General features: G+C 35.6%; 1 protein-coding gene across 1 annotated transcript in view; it reads left to right on the forward strand.

Moving 5' to 3' along the window:
* Positions 1 to 3,421: 3,421 nt before the first annotated feature.
* Positions 3,422 to 22,126, forward strand: part of LOC129262621 (uncharacterized) — a 58,839-nt gene continuing 40,134 nt past the window's right edge. Inside the window, exon 1 of the mRNA XM_054900757.2 lies at positions 3,422 to 3,754. Within this exon, the coding sequence (XP_054756732.2) occupies positions 3,422 to 3,754 (333 nt within the window). The remainder of the gene's footprint in view (positions 3,755 to 22,126) is intronic.

The following is a 22,126-nucleotide window of genomic DNA, read 5'->3' on the forward strand; positions in this document are numbered from 1 at the left end:
ATAAAAATATTGCAATAAGTGAGAATAAAAAACATGTTTTTTTCTCGGAATGGTCCAAAGTGGACCTAACCCCTTTTGCAACCAAACTCGTCCTATATATATATATATATATATTATATATATATATATATATATATACGAATATATTTCGGAAACAAACATGAATTTCTACTTTGGGTATATTTTACAAATGACAGTCGAATTTTATGTGTTTTTCAATATGATTTTATTAAATAATCCAATAATCTGTCTTCATTTATTGCCAAAGTGAGAAGTTACTTATATTATTCGCAATTGTAAAAGTGTATTTAAGATGAATAAACCTAATGAAATTGGACACATCTTGCGTTGTATGTTCATTTCGGGTGATCAATCGTTGATTTATGACCGAGGGGGTAGGAAAATAAGGGCTCAATATATTTAGCAGAGATGAAAAATGGTCTTTAAAAAAAAATTCGCCATTCTTACGGTTCTTACCCCCTCCCACCCCACCTCTCTCTCATCTATCGCTACATCTAATGTATTTTGGGCTTTGAGTATGTATGTTTTGTCGTTGTTCATTGGCTCGAGGATCGACCCTATTGTGTTCAAAATAATTAGGATTATGCTGTATACCAAACCACTTTAAGCACGCAATCGACTTAATTCTATTCAGATGTAATATTGTTGCTAGGTAACCGGTATGACGGCATTGAAATGGATTGGTGCATAATGTTAGAGGAGAGCGAGATTCATGAGGGATATGAATGAGAAATGCGTGTGATATACACAAGGGGCGGATAAGGGCCACATTTCTAATTCTATTACTCCACAGTTTACTGCAGCAGTGAAATGTTCAAAAAGACAATCGCACTTTATGTCATAAAAAAACCCGAATTCCCAAAGAATCCTCACCCTCCGTCCCCAATGAATAGGTGAAGAGAAAGGATGATGAGAAGGATGTGAGGAAACCTATTTTGGTTCATAACTAAAGGCGATTAAGACCGTGTCACTTATTCATGCATCATAAGATTACGCGAGGGATATTATGAAATGAAGTGTTATGCTGCAAATGGAATTGGCGCGAAGCGCTAGCTGAATTTATTTATATTCCACTCTGAAAAGCGGACATTTTGAGCACGATTTAAATTAAGAACGAGTTGTGTATCTCAATCTCGCTTGCCCATTTCTTTGTAACATTACAATCTCATTTTTTTTTCACATCCGGAATTATGGGGGGAGGGGGCAAAACGTTATGTTTGCCCCCTCCCCCGCAATATTTTCATTGGTGGGGCGATCGCCCCCCTGCCCCCCCCCCCCGGATCGAGGCCTCTGATTTATGCATTCATTTGACAAACTCAGAGAATATTAGAAGAATAGCTCTTAGAAATTGTATAATTCAACACTATTTCCTTTACTTTATTTAAATAATTAAAATAACGATAGACGTTGAATAGATACTTATTCCAGTATTGTCAGGAAAGAAGAGTGTACATGTGATTAGTGTTTTATGACAGGACAAGCATGAAACTATTATGGGACAAGCCACACAATACTGATGGTTGTTTCATCTACTATTTTTTCCATGTCATTTTGAAAGCCCAGATCGCTGAGCCCCGTTAACGTGCTTTATCAGATTTCATGAATGCCACCTGCTCAACAGAGAGTCCTGTTTATAACGACCACGGATGTCGATGATAACCATGGGGAATTATTTAGTTTTATCATGTTTCCATGATTGAGAGAATCAGGAATGGAATAATGGGGAGGAAGTGAGAAATAAACAAGAAGACCTGCATCCATATCACAACCATTGTGTTCAACTGCAAAACCATTGCGTCACATATTTAGCCGTCTCCCCCTCCCCATTCAAAACTACACGGGCGCTGCCCATGTCAAAAATAGAAGAAAAAAAAAGCAATATTGAGTAGAATAATACAAACGTAGCAATATGTTGAAGATAAATAAGGTCTATGATTTTTTTTTCTTGTAGTCCCTTAATTCAAAAAAGAAATTTCAAAAGTTAAAGTAAAGATATATCCCATGAAAGGCATTGACATAATCGGCTACGTAATTTGTATGTAAATACGGTTGTAATTTAAAGAAGAAACAAAAAATGATCCATATCGCGAAGAGAATAAAATCTAGTAGAAACATCGCGTTTAATCATGATTTCCATTGTAGTAGCTAGAAAACGTACTCATCTAATATACCTAATCAGATCAAGATAACACTGTGTTTATCCTACCATCTAGGTATACTATATCAATCATGCTCACCACCCCCTCCCCCCCAAAAAAAAAAAGTAAGATACTTGCAACCCTTTACATGAAGGTATTTAGCAATGTCATTGGCTTTATGGTTGATCTTGGATAATGTCATAATTCGTTCTCGTTTTCCTAACTTTATTAATCGGCTACACGAAGGAAGCTTGGCTGACTACTTGCTCTCCTAAAATAACTCATCCCGCTTAATTTTCCACACATCCGATTTAGCGCCGAACCCAATGCATCATGATGCTCACTGAAATTTGATCGTGCCTTTAGGAGGAGGAGTGACGTCATCGCGAAGACCCGTTCGAACGGTTGAAACTAGTTTTGTTCCGCGGGCCATTCATCAGACATGTCAGACACACCGGAAACACACGGCCCAATCTTTTATTTTATAATTTCATGTTTGTTTGTTTTTAATTTGAGGAGTTTAATAATTGGGGCGGGTCCTGGATTTTCCAAAGGGGATGGGCATTTTCGTTCATATGATAAAGGTATTCACTCCAAAATGAAGGTGATTTGAGTAACTAAGAAAGTGATAAGCACAAAGCAAAACAAAACAAAAATATAGAAATATATTTTCGTGCGTGTGGACGTCATTTTCCACTTTGAATAAATAAATGAATGAATAAATAAATAATATACAAATTATGGTTATCAAGGGTACTGGCCAGATTTTCATCTGCCTGGATTGGTATTTTGTTCTTTTATAGTTGTGCAGTACATGATAATGTCTCAATACCAAGACTACGAACCCTAATTCGACAGAGATGTGGCCACTGTGCGCAGACAATCCCTCCTCAGCCAACGCGATCTTCATTAGATGCCGAGTTGTTTACAGAAAACCACCCGCATATAATCGGTCCGGCGTTTCGCTCGTTTTCTGTAATAATTCACCATACTTTTTTCTAAAACACGTCGATTGCAATCTTCAAATACATATGCCAAACGACCAAAAGAGTTACGTGTTGGTTTGCATCTGTTTTGACTACTCATAAAGGACAGGATTGTTCTCCATCTGTTTTAAGAGACTCCATCTGTTATAAGAGTAAGGAGAGGATAGCATCACTAGGGAGGTCATCTGACCAAGCAATCCAATTGTTCCTCTGTGCATGCACGTAGGCTCTGATTGTGCACTACCTAGCTACGCTCATAGCCTACATCTCACAAACATGGCTTCATCTACTCCAAAATGGCTGCTGGTCGGTGGTTTTCTCATAGCGACTCTCGCCACCATCACTTACCGGGAAGCGTGGGCGGAGGGAATTCGGGCTGTGGATGCCATGGAGGCAATCAACTCTGGGAGACAGCAATTCTTACAGGGGCTTAGGGGGGCCTTAGCTGCTGTAGCTGCTCAAAAAGATAATCTGGTAGAGGAATTACTTGCTGATGTTGAAGATGAGGAAGAAGAGGTGGTGGAGAAAATTGAAGAGGAGTTGGGTGTCTTAGATCCTCCTAATGTTAAAACAGTCGATATACGCCTACCCAATGCAGATATACCAGAGGTTAGTTATCAACTTCTTATTATCATATTATTAATGTAACCATGGTAACCATAATGTATCCAATATGGCAAATACTGCTTTTCCTTGAATTATTGCAGTCTTACTGTAAATATCATTACTGTTATTCTATCAGTCATCTTCACCATCGTCATCTTCATCACCATAATTATCATCATCACTATCGACATCATCATCATGATCATTCCTAACATCATGACCATCATTATATCATAAACACCCTCATATTTTCTGCATTCATCTGCAATCTTTTTATTTCTGAACATCATCATCATCATCATCAACAACAACAACAACAACATCATCATCATCATTATCATCATAATCGTCAAGACGTCAACATCAACTTTACTAGTACCACCATCATGATCATACCATTATTATGACCACCATTGCATTCATGGTCATCACGATTCATCACCGTCATCAACGTCGCCACTATACCAACACCGTCATCATTATAATCATCATCATCATCATTCATTCATTATCAACATCATTTTAATTTTCATTGTCATCAACATCTATATTACTATACCTTTACGGTCAATAGACCATCATTGTCGTGAGGGTCATCATCACATTACATCACCGGTATCATTATCATCATCATCATCATCATCACCACCACCACCAACACACTACTACCACCACCATTATCGTCATCATCATCACCATCATCATCATCACAACCGTCATCATCATCATCATCATCATCACCACCATCATCACCACCATCACCATTATCATCATCATCACCACCATCACCATTATCATCGTCATCATTATCATCACCATCATCATCATCACCATCATCATCCTTACAACCGTCGTCATCATCATCATAATCACAACTGCCATCATCATCATCGCTGTATCATAAACCCCCTCATATTTTCTGCATTCGTCTGCATTTTTTTTAAATTCTGATGAAAAAATATATTTTCATGAGCATAGTTTCTTCTTTCCTCATTCTCTCCTTACCCCCCCCCCCTCTCTCTCTCTCACCTGAACTTAAATTGTGTTGACAACCAAAAAAGGAAATATTATCGTTTCATTTCATTACGAACAGAAAGACATTGGGATATAAATGATCCTTTATTTTTAGCAATAAGCAAAGTGTTATTGTTATACCACAATGTAATACATTAGCAATTAATGTTTTTATTATACAATCGCTGGGAGGTGCAAGAGAGAAAAAAAATGTGAACTTTACTCGGCTCGTATAAGTTTACATGGTATAACTAAAAATTTCCCAATGCTTAGGATAATACTACATGTATAATATATACTTTCTGCATTTTTTTCACAAGATACTGAATTTTGGGACCAAACATATTTGATGTGCAAACTGTGACTCCTGCTCATTTTTTGGAAGTGCCCCCCCCCCCCAAACTTGATAGAAAAAAAAAACTGATGGTTATGGTGCATGGTTGTGTACTTCAACGATGTTGTCTAAATAATTCGTGTTTTTTTTTTTCAAAACTAATTCGTTTTTAACCAAACAATAACCACGGAAAATGAAATATATTATAATCATTTTGCGACTGCATTTCTTTTCTCTTGTACAAGTTTCACCACAAATCGTTTTAACTGTGTTTAAAATCTGACTACAAATATTTTTTCTACTCCTTGGTGTCATGTTGCAGTCTGTGTGTATACTTTACATAGATAGTGACAAACAATAAAAGACTGCTCAGCATATCAAATCAACTCACCAATTTGATCGTATTAATTGATGTTAAGTTCCTCTTTTTAATTTCTAACATAAGTACACAGGTTTTTATTGCACTCTAGATTTCAATATCGAGCGTTAATCTGATAAAGGATCCTGAGACCACTGGCATGTCTGGAGCAAAAACCGACTGTTGATTTAGTCTCCACCTCTAAAATACAAAAACATCCTTCCCAGTTTCAGGTGGAAATACTGGTCTTAAAATGTCAGATATTCACGGTAATTGATATAAAGGTCAATCAGCATTAACTCTCAATAAAATTCTTTATTCATGGCTTTCATTTTGAGCAAAGCAATATTGGTCTTTGCGTGGGCAAATTTATTGATTAACTAATCAAGATGATTTAGTCTCGTTCTATACGCACCTGTCACCCTGTGATGCTAATTAATACTGAATGATGATAAACACGTTTGACTTACTAAAAACGAAATAATGGTCTTGGAAATAAACCGCTTAAAAACAAACCAATTTCTAAGGAATTAGATCAGATACATGTAGTTTTGGTAGTCCCTTTAATATTGTATTTTCATAATCATCATAATCATAATCATCGTCATTATCAGCATCACCATCATCATGTTCATCACCATCACCACCACCACCACCATCGTTATCACTATCATCATCATTTCGTGTTAAGAAAAGATTGTACAGCGCAATCGTCATAAAGCCTCTGCATGAAAACCGATCTCTTAACGATATTGCAGTACGATTCATTTACGAACATGCAGCCTATGTGCATGCTCTACTGCCTACTCTCGTAAGGTCCATAAAAAGTAAGTAAGCCTAATTGGAACACAAACGTCGGAACTATCAACGTTAACGGCGTCCCCAAGATTGACACCCCCCAAAAAAAAAAAAAAATAATAATAATAATAATAATAAAAAAAATACGTGACGTCATTAATATGTCCGCGGTCAACTTTGACTTACAAGTGTAAAATTAAGCAATAATTTCTTTGGACAGTCCATCTCTCTCACCAATAACTTCATATAGTTTTACTAATATTCCGTATTCTACTATCCTGACTGTTGGCCCTCCCCATTCACTTTAGATACATCACCTTTTAGTATTTTACTCACCTTCTCTCTCTCTCTCTCTCTCTCTCCCTCTCCAATTTCACTTCTTGAATCTTGAGCCCCCCCCCCCTCTCTGTTCTATCCTCTCCTTCACATTCATATATCTTTTTAGAGTTAATTTTCTGCTGTAATGCAAGGCTATTGATCGAAGGTGAACCTAAATTGAAGGAATATGAGCTTTTAGGGGGAAAGCTAGATTGAGATGCAACCCATATTGTGCATGGATATTACAAACTCCACAGGCACGTTTACAAGTGCCGTGACATTAGGGATAGTCAGCCATACTTCCGGGCACAATTTAATCGAGAATTATTTATCGTTACACCTGTACACCGCCTGTCAAAATTGATAATTGAAATTAAATGAGTTATTGAGAAAGAAAGTCACGTATCATAACAAAGTAGGCCTACTACATTCTTAATTTCATGAATGTGGTATTTGGTGTAAATTCACAGGGTGGAATACGAATGTTATAAATTATCTTGCTCAATTCTTCTGGCCCCTGCCAGTAAATAAAGATATATTTTACACTTCAAGACTTCACTCGATCGCGTTTCATAAATTATAAATAAGGCCTGCAGTTAAAATGAGCCCAAATAAACCTTCTGGTTAACGATCTCATTTTAGTTTTTTAAAAGATTGCTTTTTTACAGAAGAAATATTATCATGATTATATTACAATTAAGATTTTCATAAGTTCAGCTGATTGCCTATTTCATATAAAACACCGATCTAGAAAAGGAGTTCTGCGGGAAATGAAGCTAATTAAAATTGGCAAACATGCAACGAAACAAGAATTCTCGCTGTTTTGAAACACAGTGAAACGAAAAAAAAAAAAAGATTCACCGACTGCCTATAAAAAGAAGATTTTGCCTTCGAGTCAACATTGAACTCTAAAAATAGTGTTAAGAACGAGCCAGGCATTAAGATTGAATGCTTTCAACTCAATTCAGCTTTTACCCGACATGCCAGAGGTTGATAAAAGCTGGAATCTTTCTTCCCGTCAAGGTACGTGTAGCTTTCTCCCCCCCCCCCTCTCTCTCTCTCTCTGTCAATTCTATTTCATGTTTCTCTTTCAGTCCCATCTTTATTCCCCCGCACACACAAATTATCTTATACTTGTAATACGTGAAACTCGTCGTTTGCTTCGTGCCACATGGTTCCACCCCCCCCCCCCTTAGGCGCCTTGCACCCCCTCCTTCGCCGATTACTGTTGCAGCTGCTTGTTTTTGCATACTACCATTCTTATGAGCTCCGTCTTCGATTGGACCAATTTTTCTCGAGAAAGATTCCTTCATGTCACATTTTCTACACTCCCTCTCTCTCTCCCTCACTCCTTAGCCCCCCCCCCCCGACTCCTTCCCTCTCCCCCTCTCTCTCTCTTCTCCGTCCTTTTATCATCATAATTTTTCAAAAGTGTCAATAGTATGTATATCTACTTTAGTCAAGTTCGTACAGATTCATTCCGTCCCATCTAATATGTATGGAAGCTTAAAAGTGCCACCCAGATGTTCATATATATCATCTCGTCATGTCTACATTTCTTAGGGAAAAGGATAAGATGACGACGAGATATCGGATCTCGTCATGTCTACATCCCGTGGGAGAGATGATCAGAAGACAAGATCTCGGATCCAAGATGTTGCCATCTGATAATCTCTTCTAAAAGATGTAGACTTTACGAGATCCAATATGTGTTCACTTGTTTTCATTCACTCCTTCATCCCCAGAATAAATCGTTGCGTAGATTGGATACGGCTGAAATGACAGTAAATCAAAACAAAATACATAACGTATAGTATAGTTCCAAACAACATGACGACTGGCGGATACAGGGGGGGGGGGGGGGGGGCAAAGCCGGCCCGTGTCTCCCCTTGAGAAGCAAAATTATAATTTGTAATGTAAAAATGCCGTTAAAACAGAAGTGTGCCCCGTCCCCCCTGAAATTGAAGACCTTTTTTTTTTGCTTGTCATTTTTTTACCCGGAAAAATCCCCCCCCCCCCCTCTTTTGGAATATCCTGGATCCGCCCGTGAACATGACTTATTCTAAACGTCAGAAGTACCCCTGCTTGCTTGCATTGCCATTCCAAAATGACCTTGCCAATTAATACGTGATGAACCTCTTAATCCAAATGGTTCTCGGCTTTCATTTTTTAACCAATTATTTAGATGAATATCTTATTATTCAAAATATGTGAAGTATATCAGCTTATTATTATTATTATTATTGTTGTTATCAAAATATCCTCATAATTATATTTTGAACAATAAAGTTATTTTGTTCATGGTATAAGTAACTGATAATGAAAGAAAAATCATATTCTAAATTGACATTTGAAATACATGTTACTTTGTTTGTAATACATGTTACTTTCAACTTCTTGAGTATTTTAAAACAGGAATATGTTTTATGTTAGTGACGCTGTGTCTACATGAAAATAGGCCGTTAAATAAGAAAACCCCGATCCACTTGTCTTTATCAGGCTTAATGTGTGCATTATTAATAACCATACTATTATCATCATTATACGCCTTCATTGGAATTATGCCAAGAATACAATAAAGTAATCAGATTTCACCTCACATAACCCGCTGGAACCAAATTTCTGCTACACTCAAAACAAACAACGACCACTTCACGGTTGTGGCTATGGATATGTAATTTCTGCTGTTTTTTATCTTCTATTTTCGGTTACTTATTATGATGACCACCGCACACAAATTCATATGATTATTCGCATGTTGTCATTAGTTGTCATTAATTACGGTTTTAAATTGGTTTTCGGTTAGGAGTGTTCTGGATTTATACACAAAGGAACGCGATTATGGATGAGTCGGAAAAGGGCCATCCCATGGTAATTAGGCTAAATTACAATAAGGATTATAACATTCATCTCGATTGAACATTATTGTGGAAAAAGGTACACGTTCGTACGGTTGGCCGACATGATGTAATAATCAAGGTGTGGGTAAATGACGCGAGCGAGTGCCTGTTTCTTTCTAATAATGATGTATATATTTTTTTTCGAGTTTTTTTTCTTTTTATACTCCAATACACATGTTTATTGTTATAAGATGTTACACTCGGTTATTATTTGTTATTGTTTTAAAAACTCCATAGGACTTTAATTCATGTTTTGTACCCAGTTGTATAAGTTTGCAACATCATTCATTTACACGGGATAGTCATGTAGATACTAAAATGCATATAGAAGTTGAACAATGCTAGTAGGGGAATAAAGAACCGGTGGATATTACATATAGAAGTTGAAGAAGGCTAGTAGGGGAATAAAGAACCGGTGGATATTGCGAAATCAATAATTTATTTAGTGCCTATATAGTCTCTCACTTTTACGTTTCTTTGAAAATGCTAAATTAATTTCAATTTATCATCGTGTTTCCCTTGTGAACGCCTTCGTTACCCTGTATATTAATTAGCTAATTATTGTACTAGCATGATATTGTACAGTTAACAGTAAAAAGAAGGCTGCGAAAATATAATCATGGCTTTTATATTCGGTGTTATATAGGGGTACTTTCATCATGTAGCCAGAAGACTAGTAAATGTCACGTTATTTTCATGTCAATACCACAGGGTTACGTGAACTATTTAGCGCTGTTTTTCTTATTCCTCTTCTATTTTTCCTCTTCTTATTTTATTAGCGATTGTCTCGCATTGTGTAGCGCAGCCTTGCATGAAAATGGAATAATGAAATTAGTTTTCTCAGACGAATTTAGGGAGATTGTAACATCTGATTAATGAAGTCATGAAGGTCATTTATAATCATAGTTATGATGATTACTATCTCTTTTAATCTTGTTCATATAATCCCAGCTCAGTCAACCGTTAAAACTTAGAAAGGAAAATTGATCTTTCTACCTGCTCGGTATCTATAATCTCCGTTTCTTTCCCTTTTTCCTTTTCAATACTCGAAAAAAAAACATGGTGGTGTTAGTTGTCCCCTGTTCCCCTATATCGCCTCCCTTGAAGCTGTCAGGAAAATGTATAAAAACCCTCATTTGGGCAAACTCTTGAACTTCATGCAGATCATAAGATAGATAAAAATATTATTCGGCGATAGTTGTTTTATCTAGGATGCATGTGATTTTTTCTGATATATCGAGATGGCGATAGATCACCGGCTGCATATCAATTCTACCTTTTCCAATATAATCTTTTCAGATATTCCGTGTAGGTCAGTTATACAATCTAGGGTAGATCTGAAACGTTTGCCGTTAGATTCTGGAGAGTGAATTGATACCTCAAGAACTACAAGGGTATATAAAGTACACAATGATATGTGACCAGAATATACTGGGCTTGGCAATCAGATATGTTTATATGAATAATAGCAGGTGGGTGTTTCATAAAGCTGTTCGTAAGTTAAGAGCGGGCTTTAAGAACGACTGGTGATCCTTTCTTTTGGTAAATAGTATATTGTATTGCCAATGGTTTAGCGCGTAAGAAAGGTTCACCAGTCGTGCATAAAGCTTTCTCTTACTGACGAACAGCTTTTACGAAACGGCCCGCTTATCATATATGTTCAATGCTAAAAAAGTAATGGGATTTTATTAGTTGATAAAAGTCGAAGGCATTCTATAGTTGTAGTAACGAAGATTTATCAGATGTATTCTATTAAACATTGTCCAAGAACAGACGGAATTTAATAAATGTGATGTATACTCTCATATTGGTGCATTTTCATATCGATATTACCGAGATTAACGCGCAACATAAAAAGAAACACATGGATAAATCGTAGAATAGAATAACAACGCCATTTATTTCCAGTTTTGTTTGATTCAGGGTATATTAGGAGTTCAAACGAATTAAGAATGTCATATTTCCCTCCTAATTAGTTTTTGCCTTTTGCAGGCTTTTTCATGATCATGATAATGATTATACAATACACTCTATGGGCACAGAATTATTGCGATTTTTCATACTTCAAAGTAATACACGGATGGGTCTAGATAGGTAGCTTGCGTCCCTGAGGAAAAAAGGTAATAGTTTGATAATAGAAATGATAATAAAACAGGAAATGTGATTTCCTACACAATATACTTCAGTCGATATTGAGACAAACTAAGCAAGCTAATCACATCACTACCTCAATGAAATTAAGATATATTCTTTGTATGGTAGTCTTTGGAGTAATTATATAATTGTCTTTGGCAAGCATGGTGTGCGTTCAAGGTAACCCTGACAGGAGAAGCAGCAATTCATGACGTCATAATATGTTTTCTTTGGGGGAGTGTATCATGTCTTACGTAACAAGAATTTTATTCCCTGTCTTCACACCCTAGACTGACGCGAAAGATAATTGGTTTTACATCATAAACAAATTCTATCTTAAGATAGCGTTGTCGTAGTATTTTGTTTTTCATTTCATTTTTCTTTTACCGCAAAATAAAATCATGCAGATTTTTTTGTAAAGCTTTGTAATGAAAGCAAATTTCATGATGATTATGTTACAGCGGTCTTAATTTCTCTAGTTTTATTGAAATAACATGGAATAAACATACATCGAATCAACCAAGAGTAAAATCATTAAGTACATTATAATTATTATATAGTCAGGAATCAGGAGAACGGTTATTGGTTTAAGATTTTATATTCTTATTCGTGAATAGAAATATGTGATAGACTTCCTCCGTATTCACCAAAATGAAACTGAAATCCATGAACAAAATGTAGGATGCATTCTATTCGACTTTTCTTCGCAATGAAATTACAAAAAAAAGTTTGTCAAATTAGGGAAGTGGGAGGTCTATCCTCCTACTTCCCTGGTCAAATCGATATCTCTGTGACATTTCTTAAACGAATCCAGACTCATTCCTTGGATGGTCATTACTCCCTTGAAAACCACATTCCTGCTCTTTCTAAGATATATTCAGGTTTTTCCATGAATGTGATGTAGAAAAAAATAATTTGTTTTGCGTAATGGCCATGCATAAAAACGGTTACGATATTGCCTAGATCCGCCTTGCTCTAGCGTGGGTATCACCGAGGCTAGTAAACATAGTCTGCTATGCAGACTCTGAATGGCTCGTGAAGTGGGATCTGCAGCTGGTTTGCGAAGCAAACCAGCCTGAAAGGGCGAGCGTAGCGAGCCATTTCAGAGTTAGCCTCTCGTCGAGGCCCTGGCGGCTGCTTCCCGAGCGAAGCGAGGGATTGCCTAATTCGCGAAGCGAATTAGGCCTGGCGCGAGCCAGGGCCTCTTGACATCTGAACTGAATTATATATTCATGAGGAACGTCTTCCTAATGAATATACATGAGTCATGATATTACTGGTCACCGAGTAAACCAATGAAATGTCAGAGCTGTTTCGTTTTGGGTTCGATCGGAATACTATATAGTATAGTAGTCTATTATTCTGCAGGGGATTCATTTAATTGCGGGACACTAAAGGGGATATAACCTGCAAAATGCTACAAGTAGCGGTACTACTACTACTACTACTACTACTACTACTACTACTACTACTGGCCGTAACAGACCCATCACCGCCCCGAAACTTCCCGGGAGATACTGCTCAGCCGCTGGTCAGACTCGAGTCAACTCCCAGCAACTCCACCCCAGCTTCCCTCACTGCACTGCACAGCGGAGATCGATAATCGACGCCCCGGTTCGACCGGTGGAATCGCATGAAAGATAACATTTTTTCCATATCCTGTGGGTAGATTTACAAAATCATCTCGTCCTTTCAGTGCAGAGTTAATTTTATCGACTTGCAAATCCTTAAATCGGTCAATATTCAGCATTTTAGAGGCATATTAATGCTCTTTGATATTTCGTCGTCATTCTTCGCCAAGAATCCACGGGTCGCCATTCAAGATGAGCTCATGAATATTCAATATGACGTCATAGCAGCCCGCGCTCTCATTGGATGATTTTCACCGACCAGTTTTTGGTCGGTGAATTGGTAAAAACAATAAAAAACAAAAGAAAGTCGGTGAAATTCGGGTCAGATGTCCAGAGGCCCTGTCTCGCGGCGCTCTGCTTCGCTCTCTCCCTTGCTTTGCCATGTTCGCTCGGAAAGCAGCCGACAGGGCCTCGACAAGAGGCTATTTCAGAGTCTGCTTCCTCTTTGGAAATCTTGTTCCCACGGTCAAAATAAGTCCCACCCACCCAAAATTTCAGAGAGCTTTCATTGGATAACTTCATCTGTCTGTAAACCAAATTTTATGACCACTGAGGAGTATAGATAATCCCCTACTTCAACCACAGAGCCATGAGCAGGGTTATTATGTAATACCCTCGCTCAGGCCATCGGACAGTATTTACATATGACATTCCACTGAGCAGCTGCATGTATGGCCAAAACCTTGCTCCATGGCCCAAAATAGTGGATGGTTTTATCAGGGAAGCATCATAGCTCTATATATATATTCAATTCAATTCAATCTTTATTTCGCAAATAGGATAAAAATACAAGGAAACATCAAATAATGTGATTAGATAATAAAAATAAATTGCGTGGCTTCCCATGAAGGTAATAAGAAACATGTGAGGCTCGCCAAAACATAGTAAAAACAAAACAACATTAATACAAAACAGAATATCATATCATTATAGTTAATAGTGTATATAAAAAGGAGGAAAAAAAACACGAGTTGAGGGGGGTAGATACGTTACAAGTATGCATTGATATCATGTGTGAGAATTAATAATAATTTACTAGAAAATTTGAATACTGTTTTCTAAAAGAATATATAAATTGTGAATTAGTTATTATTTGGGGAATCTCATTCCATTGTTTGGGACCTACATAACTCAGCTTCGTGACTATAGACCTAATAGACCATAAATGAAATTTATTGGAAGAACGGGTATTATGGTTATGAACTTGATTATTGCATTGAAAAAGATCTGAAAACTACATGGGTAACAACTACCTCTTCTTGAACTTATAGATAAATATTGTGAGTTCTCGCTTATTAAATAAAGGTGCGGATGGTAATATTAGAATAGGTAATTATTCTTAAACATTTCTTTTGAATATTGAGTCCAATTCATATGAGGTTACATTGGTATTGCAATATTTTAAATAAGAGAAAATCATGGAATGGTATAAAGTTATCAGATTTTTATGAAGCAAACTAAGCTTAAGTTTGTAAATTAAACCAGTATTCCTTAAAACATTTATCATATATGGTACTTAAAACCCAAAATATCAAACTCAAAAACACCATTCTCATAAAATTCAGAACTTAAATATTAAATATGATAGTTTACAAAATGAAAATCTTAAATTTCACGATTGTAAGTTTGTAAACTATCATACTTTTAATCAAACAGGATAGCTATGTTTTATTTTGTTCCTGTTTGGAATTAACTTCTAACCATAGTTTCTTGATTATACCTTGTATTTGTAGTCACTTCTCCATGCTACTGTATTCAACCTGTTTTACTGTTATGTTAGCTCAGTTTGATATTAATTAGCCTTAATTAGCCTTGTGTAAGTTGTCATGCCCAGCAACATTCGTTCACCTTTGTATTAAAAGTGTTTTTATGCCAGCCATAATGTATGTGATAATCAGGTACTTTCAAACTCAAAAGTATGCTGAATGAAAATGTTGGCAATTTTTTTTATATAAACCTAAATCGGATCTATTTGATTTAAATCAGATTTTTGTAAATTTCAATCTGATTTTTTCTAACAATTTTTTTTTTTAACAAAGTGCAAACACCCAAAATATAACCCTTCATACTGACATCAATTTTAAAATTATGCATTTCACCACCAAAATTATTCTTAACTATTTCATAATCAAATCCAGTCAAAATATAATTTATAGAAAATATTAAAGCCATAAAGAAGCTGACATTTTCTGCTGTGTCTAAAGTACATGTAGAGAGCTTCTACTTATTGGTTCAAAGGAACTGTCTTGGTACAGCTAATGCTGCAAACATGCAAAGTTGGTGCTCATTTTCAAAGCTCTTGGTATTTAATGAGGATCAGTTTATTTGGAAGAATTCCATGACTCAGAGATTCAAGTTCTCCAAGGAGATATATTTTTTAAATTTTATTTTCAGGTCAAGGATTGAAGATCATACATGTTAAAGAAAACTGCATTTATCTTTTGTTTGTTTCAACCCCAAGTTGTTCTTTGAGCCACAGTTGGAACAACTGTTTCAAAGCATTGGCTTTCAAAGCTTTGACCGACTGCATTTATTTTTGTTTGTATCAACCTTAAAGGAATGGACCGGGCTGAAAATATTCAGATCTAAATAAATAGAGTAAAATGATGAAAATTTCACCAAAATTGGATGACAAATAACAAAGTTATTGTATTTTAAAGTTTATCAGTATTTTGTGAAAACAGTTATATTTACATCGTCATGAATGTTCATTTGGTGGGTTGATGATGTCACATCCCCTCTTTCCTTTTTCTTATAACATGAAATCATAATTGTTTCATTTTTTTTATACATGTGTAAATAATGTGTCTCCATTATGATGAAATAAGTTGCGGCAATAAATAACTAATGTACTTAATTAGTTGCCAATTCAATTGTTTTTAGTTCTTGGTAAATTCCTTTTTAATAAACCTAATTTCACATAATCATAATCAAAAGAACAAGTGGAGATATGCCATCATAAGCCCAACTAACGGATATTCATGAAGACATGCCTAGAAATGTTTTACCGGAATAATCGAAAAGAAATCTTTAAAATTCAATAACTTTGTTATTTGTTATCCGATTTTGATCAAATTTCAGTATTTTACTCTGTGAATTTTACTTTATTTATTGATACATGTATCATAATTTCTCCAGCCTGGACAATTCATTTAAGTTCTTCTTTGAGCCATAGTTGGAACTATTTGACTGTTTCAAAGCATTGGCTTGCAAAGTTTTGACAAACTTGCAAGTTGATTTAAATGATTTCGTTTACAATAAACTGGAAAACTAGTATTTTAGCAGCAGTTTTGCTAAAATAAGAAAACGGGTTCCCTTATACTACGGTGTCGGCCTATTTATTTGAATACAGGAACATGTAAAGGAATAGAAATGTTAAAATATCGGTGTATTGGGTAAGCAGGGACGTTGCCGATTTTTACTTTTATTGTACTCAATTAAAAATATTCACTTAAAAATGTGCAAACATAAATCATTTTGGCAAAGGGCACTAAAATGTATAGTTGTTATGATTTAGTCATGTTAGTGCCCTTTGCCAAGAACATTCATACATATTTTAAAATAAATGCACATGTACTTAATTACTGAACCTTTTTCAGTGAACTGGCTGAATGAAGCACAATCCTACTCAGAATGTCTGAACAGGCTTTTTCTAGTATAGGATCCATGCACTCTTAAAAATGTTGGGCAACATACGGTCCACACAACAATTGGTTAAAACTTTATCCAATTCTGGGTAGTTTTACACCAATAATGTGTGCTTTGGGTGAAAACTACACAGTATTGGTGTAAAACTACCCAGAATTGGATAAAGTTTTAACCAATTGTTGTGTGGACCGTATGTTGCCCAACATTTTTAAGAGTGTGGTTATAACCCATCCTGGCAAAAATCTATCATGTTGAGATTCAGCCTAATAAGTTCAGAGTTCCTTTACTTTCTTGAAAACTGCCCTCTAAAACACTTTTGAATTTTGACATAAAGAAACAATAAATTTGTTTTACTATTAACAAAGTCTACTCATACATACAAGTTGAGTAGGGGTCGCATATAATGTAGGCTACATGTTCATCTTTGATTTTGCAAGATTGACTTGATTTCATTGATTTGATTTCAATTGTTCTGAGTAGATATGAAGGATTTATTCCTGTTCTCATGATATATAGTTGGTAAAATCTTTCTCTTTTTAATTTAAAAAGTAAAACTGCCACAAACAATAAAAAATCCCAAATAATTTGTACATGTTTCAATGGAAGTGATTTAAAGGAAAAGTCATGCACCCCAACAAAAAGCTGCTTTGAATAGTAAGAGAAAATCAGACAAGCATAACGCTGAAAATTTCATCAAAATCCGATCTAAAAGAAGAAAGTAATGACGTTTAAAATTTTTGCTTAATTTCACAAAACCGTGGTTATATGCAAATCCTTGTCGGTATGCAAATTAGGGCGATGACATCACTCATTTTTTTTTGTATTTTATTATGTGAAATATGAAATATTTTTATGAAAAAAAATCATTCCTCCCTGACCATGTGGGATTACATTGTTTTAACATTTTGTAGTTCAAACAAGAGGGTCCTATTTGTTAAATTCGTAAAAATTGAAATGTTGTATAATTCAAACAGTAAAACTGCAAAAGCAATAGTGAGTGAGTGACATCATCGACTCTCTAATTTTCATATCACTGAATTGTCATTATAACTGGGGGCCGTTTCATAAAGCTGTTCACAAGTTAAGAGCGACTTAAAGAACGACTGGTGAACACTTCTTACGCGATAAACCATCGCCAATGTATATACAATTTACCACAAGAAAGGATCTCAAATCGTTCTTAAAGTCGCTCTTAACTTACGAACAGCTTTATAAAACACCCATCTGTTTTGTGAAAAATAAGCGAAACTTTAAAATGTTATCATAAACTATTTTACATCCGATTTTGATGTAGTTTCCAGCGTTATTCTTGTTTGATTTTTCTCTATGTTTATTCAATGAAACTCTTTTTTTCTGGGGTGGATATGACCTTTAAATCAATGATTTGAAAAAAATGATCACAGTGATTTAAATCGCGATTTAAATCGCGATTAAAATCAACGTGATTTAAATCAGCCAATCCTGCTGAATGAACTGAATATGAAAACAATTAGCTTTGTCAACACATGCAATGTCGATGCCAAAGATGTGAAAGTTGCATATTGGTATATGCCCGGGAGCTATATGCCTTGATGCTTTACTCATTAGTGCAAACTGCTTACATGTACTATGCCCCATTGCTTTGAAGGATAATAATTTTGTTTCAAAATATTAATTTGTTGGATTTGAATTGTGGAAAGTAGGTAATTTTTTTTTGTTGTCTGTTAAATATGTGCTTACCAGTTATATTGGCTGTAGTGCACTAGCGTACCTACGGGGGGGGGGCAATCTGCCCCCCCCCCCCTGACGAGCTTGAAAGACCTTTATTGCCCCCCCCCCTGACAAACTTGAAGGCCTTTTTCTTTTTTTTTGCATGTCAATATTTTTTCTGGTACGAAAACCTTTATTTTCGATTGAGGACCTTTTCTTTCTTTTTTTTTTTGCTTGTCAAATTTTTTTGCGGGCAAATTTTCCCCTCCTGTGGAAAATCCTAGGTACGCCACTGCTGTAGTGTATGCTACTTCTTCTAAAAAAAAAATGCATTTCATAGGCGGATCCAGGGTGGGCCCGAGGTGTCCGGTGTGATGATGAACAGTGTATATTTCAGGGGCCGTGGAAATGGTTTTCAAAGTAGGGGGGGGGGGCTGATGAGGCAAAAAATCACAATCATATGGTCATTTTTACGATTATGTACACGGCTTTGAAAGTGGGGTCACCCCCCCCCCCCCGCTTCCGCGGCCCCTGTATTTCATGTGCAATGGGGATGTCTGAATCTCATCTGTAAATGAAATATATATAATTTATCTTTATTTGATATTAGCCATAAAACAAAACATCAAAACATTCACAATAGGCTTAATGAAGAAGGAAACATTGAAGTCGAAAGAATAGAATTATAAAGAAAATGTGAAACTAAATGCTAATGGCAGGGCAAACAAAACTTAATTTATTAAGATGTAAGAAGAAGGAACGGAAAAGAAGAAAAGAGACAAAGAGAAAGAGAAAGAAAAGATAACAAGAAGGAAAGGAAGGGGAAGAAATAAAGAGGGTATAAGAAAGGAGAACAAGTCATATCTTATGTGAGTAGTACATAAGGTTAATGTTGCACGCTAAAATTTCATATAATTTCTTATTTTGTACTTTAGAAAACGGTTTGGTTCATTAAAGGTCAAGTCTACCTCAGAAAAATGTTGATTTGAATCAATAGAGAAAGATCAGACAAGCACAATGCTGAAAATTTCATCAAAATCGGATGTAAAATAAGAAAGTTATGACATTTCCAAGTTTCGCTTATTTTTAACAAAATAGTTATATGAACGAGCCAGTTACATCCAAATGAGAGAGTCGATGATGTCACTCACTCAATATTTCTTTTGTTTTTTTATTGTTTGAATTACACAATATTTAAATTTTTACGAATTTGATGATTAGGACCTCTTTGCCTGAAGCATAAAATGTTAAACGTGTTCAGGGAGGAATGAAACTTCATTTCACCATGACAATGACAAGAAAATAAAAATATTTCACATTTCATATAATAAAATACAAAAGAAATAGTGAGTGAGTGATGTCATCAGTTCCCTCATTTGCATACCGACCGAGATGTGCATATCAAACTGTTTTGTGAAATGAAGCGAAACTTTTAAATGTCATAACTTTCTTATTTTACATCCGATTTTGATGAAATTTTCAGTGTTATGCTTGTTGAATTTTTCTCTTTTTATTCAAATCAAGTTTTGTTGGGGTGGACCTTTAATCAATCAGTTCCATTATATTGTAGAAATGATAAAGATACACGTAGGATGATAAATAACATTAAAAAAAACAGGACATTGGAGGAAAGGAAGAAGAATGAGAGAGCAAATGAAATAAAAATGAAAATAAAATTAGAAAAAATAAGAAAGGAGGAGGAAGGGAAAGAATGAAAGAAAGAAAGAGAGAGAGAGAAAGAGATAAAAATGAAAAAAAAAGGAAGGAAAAAATGAATGAATGAAAGAAAGAAAAAGGAAGAAAGGAAAGGAAAGAAAGGAAGATATAAAGAGAAAAAGAAGAGAGAAAAAAGAAAGAAAACAAAAGAGAAGAAAAGAGGAAAAGAAAAAAAAATCAAGAAGAATGAAAAGAGGAAAAAAGAAAAAAGGAAAGAAAGGAAGAGAAAGAAAGAAAAAGACAAGGTTTATTCCATGTCACTTATAAAAGACCCGGGGGGGGGGGGTGATCAGGGCATCTTCTACACATTCATATACTGTATTAGTTCCATACACGTTCCTTGCTGTAACAAAAAAATGTTTCAAAATATGCCCTATGCTATTATAACCATGAGCTATTACAGACTTTGGTATCATCATGGACCTATCATCCAAACCATTCCATCTCCTGACTACTCAAGTACATTCATATATGTATCTATGCATGTATATGGATCCTATGTGTATGTAGCAAGCCCCAAAAGTGAAAGAGGAGTATATATACCCTATTTGTTTAAATTCCACAAGATAAGAAATGGTCAGAACAGCTGGATCCTAATCCCTCTCTTGCCCCTACTTCCACAAATCTGCTGTCAATCATGGTATCTACTGGCAACGGAGGGTTTCAGCAAGCTCCGCCTTGTGTACACGTTTCGTGTACATTGGTCAAACAAGTTGTAGACCCAGATCTGCAGGCTCTATAGTAGACCTAGTCTGCTATGCAGACTCCTTGAATCAGCTGTGATACACACACTGCAGATGTGGGTCTACAGTTGTAGACTAAGTAAACATGGTAAGGAAATACAATATTCCAGTTCTGAGTTCTATCATGCGGAGAAGGTCATCAGTACTAATGTGACATGGCGGTTTGATATTTAATGAGATAAGCACCAACTTTGTCTTGATTATTATTTCTTTTGAATTGTGTTTTCTACTAGATCCGCCAAACAACTAGTGTCCACTAGCGACTGGTGCTCATTGGTGTGCTATTCTATTCACCTTTTCTGTGCAATTTCTGTATCCTGCTATGTAAAACATACTTACAGAATATCTTCCTTTGAAATCTGTAAATCACAATGAAAGCAATGAAATGTTAACGGTAGATGAATATAATAGGCTAGTGTGAATAGGTTCAACTTGTGCGATACCAGTTTGTAATAATCTGCATTGGCGTACGAAAAATATCCCCAACAAGAAAAATAAAACAGAAAATTAAAGAAAAAAGGTGATATATGATATTATTGTCTAAATATTTTGTCAAAATTTATCATTTTTGTAATACAAAATTTGCCCGATACGCCATAGTCTCATCACACATACGGGCAAATTAACAACGCCCAAGCACAAGCTTGAAAACGTGCATTTTTTTTCTGAAGCAAGCAGTAATTAGACTCCATGCTATACAATCATCGCATGCATTTGTTTTAATGAATATTGCCATATTTATACTCAGAAATTACTAAAAGGCACCTCATCCAACCTAGACCCCTTGAAAATGACGAGATGGTAATAGTGGAACATGTCTGTTTGCAAATGAAACAGATTATAAAAGACTTTTGAATAAATTATTTTGCCGTCGAATTGTTTTCTGTATATAAGTTCACTTCTCCAAGTCTCTTCCTTTATCTTTTTTTATTGGAATGATGTTACCATTTTGTGTCGGAATTATTGCCTTCAACTATGTCTGTAATTGAAAAAAATAGAATGAGCTTCACCTAAAAATAATTAAACAAAATTTGATATCCACCTTTCAAGATTTATAAATGGACCCGTGCCCCCCCCCCTTGAGATTCATAGT

The sequence above is a fragment of the Lytechinus pictus genome, chromosome 5 (assembly GCF_037042905.1).
Source record: "Lytechinus pictus isolate F3 Inbred chromosome 5, Lp3.0, whole genome shotgun sequence".
Lineage (NCBI taxonomy): Eukaryota > Metazoa > Echinodermata > Echinoidea > Temnopleuroida > Toxopneustidae > Lytechinus > Lytechinus pictus.